We start from the raw sequence: 1234 nt of genomic DNA on the forward strand, positions 1-1234 counted from the left end.
TGACTGTCTCCCCTGCGCGAGACCGCCTGCCCATTGTCCCTTCTCCTAACGCCCGAGCGGCAGAGCCGGCCCCGATGAAATCCTGGGACAGTTTGTCTATTTAAGCGACAAGGAAGTTAGCGAGGTTGCTCCCATGACGAAAACCCACGTCCCCGCAGACACACCTGGATCCTCCCTGCCCCGGGCCCAAGCCAACACTCACTTTTGCCCTCCCTCCGCGGCATTTTGCTCCCGGGAAGGCGACGAGAGCAGCAGCGTGCGTCCCCCGAGTGCCCGGCCTTTGCGAAAGGAGGGCTAAAACCCGGGAGCGGCTATTTTAACCAGGTTTCCTATTGCATCATCAGAGTAAACTCGATTGCTCCTCCTTTTTTTTGTCCTGCCTCCCAAATACCTCCCGGGGCCGCCCGCCCTGCCAGCAGATCCCTTTAGATCAGGGCTTCCAGCCACCTGCGGGGGTGAGATCCCCCGAGCGCTGGATGGGCTCGTTCCTCTCGTTAAACGAGGGCCTGTCGTTAAACGAGGCCAAGGACCTGGAAATCTCCCGGTGGGCTCATCTCAAAAGCGCGAGGGTTTGCGGCCAAGGCGAGCGTACGGGGCGGCAAACGGGCACGCCAAGGCCTCGGGGTGGGTTTTGCGGGGTGAAGGAATTAATTAAGTTGCACGAGGACGCACAAGAGCGACGCTGCGGCGCGAGCCTTACCGTAGGACGCCTTCCGGTCCATGTCAGAGTTTCTCATGGTGGAACCCTCCCGATCTCAAAAGCGCGAGGGTTTGCGGCCAAGGCGAGCGTACGGGGCGGCAAACGGGCACGCCAAGGCCTCGGGGTGGGTTTTGCGGGGTGAAGGAATTAATTAAGTTGCACGAGGACGCACAAGAGCGACGCTGCGGCGCGAGCCTTACCGTAGGACGCCTTCCGGTCCATGTCAGAGTTTCTCATGGTGGAACCCTCCCGGCGGCCTGGAAACTGGTTTAAATCAGCCACGTTGGCTGTAAGGGAGAGGAGGGGAAAAAAAAAGCTGTCAAGAAGGAGAATAAAACCCTGCAAAGGAGACAACTGAACCAGGAGCTCCTGGCAGCGGCAGCTTTAATTCTCTGGCCCTTTTCCAGCTTCTCAGATCCTCACAGGGCCGGGAGGGGAGAGTTTTGCCCGGGACCTGCTTGGAAACTCCGGTTGTGACAACACAAAGAAGGGGCGAGCGGGCAAACCGATGCGAGCTGAGCGTTCGTGAGCTGC

General features: G+C 59.5%; 1 protein-coding gene across 1 annotated transcript in view; it reads right to left on the reverse strand.

Annotated features, from left to right (window-relative positions):
- The window catches only part of LOC104280936 (natural resistance-associated macrophage protein 2-like), a gene marked incomplete at its 3' end in the record, with an annotated part of 6400 nt that extends 5663 nt beyond the window's left edge, over positions 1–737 (reverse strand). Inside the window, 1 exon segment of the mRNA XM_009878752.1 lies at positions 701–737. Within this exon segment, the coding sequence (XP_009877054.1) occupies positions 701–737 (37 nt within the window).
- Between the last annotated feature and the right edge of the window lie 497 nt (positions 738–1234).

This window comes from Apaloderma vittatum, unplaced genomic scaffold (genome assembly GCF_000703405.1).
Source record: "Apaloderma vittatum isolate BGI_N311 unplaced genomic scaffold, ASM70340v1 scaffold29480, whole genome shotgun sequence".
Taxonomy (NCBI): domain Eukaryota; kingdom Metazoa; phylum Chordata; class Aves; order Trogoniformes; family Trogonidae; genus Apaloderma; species Apaloderma vittatum.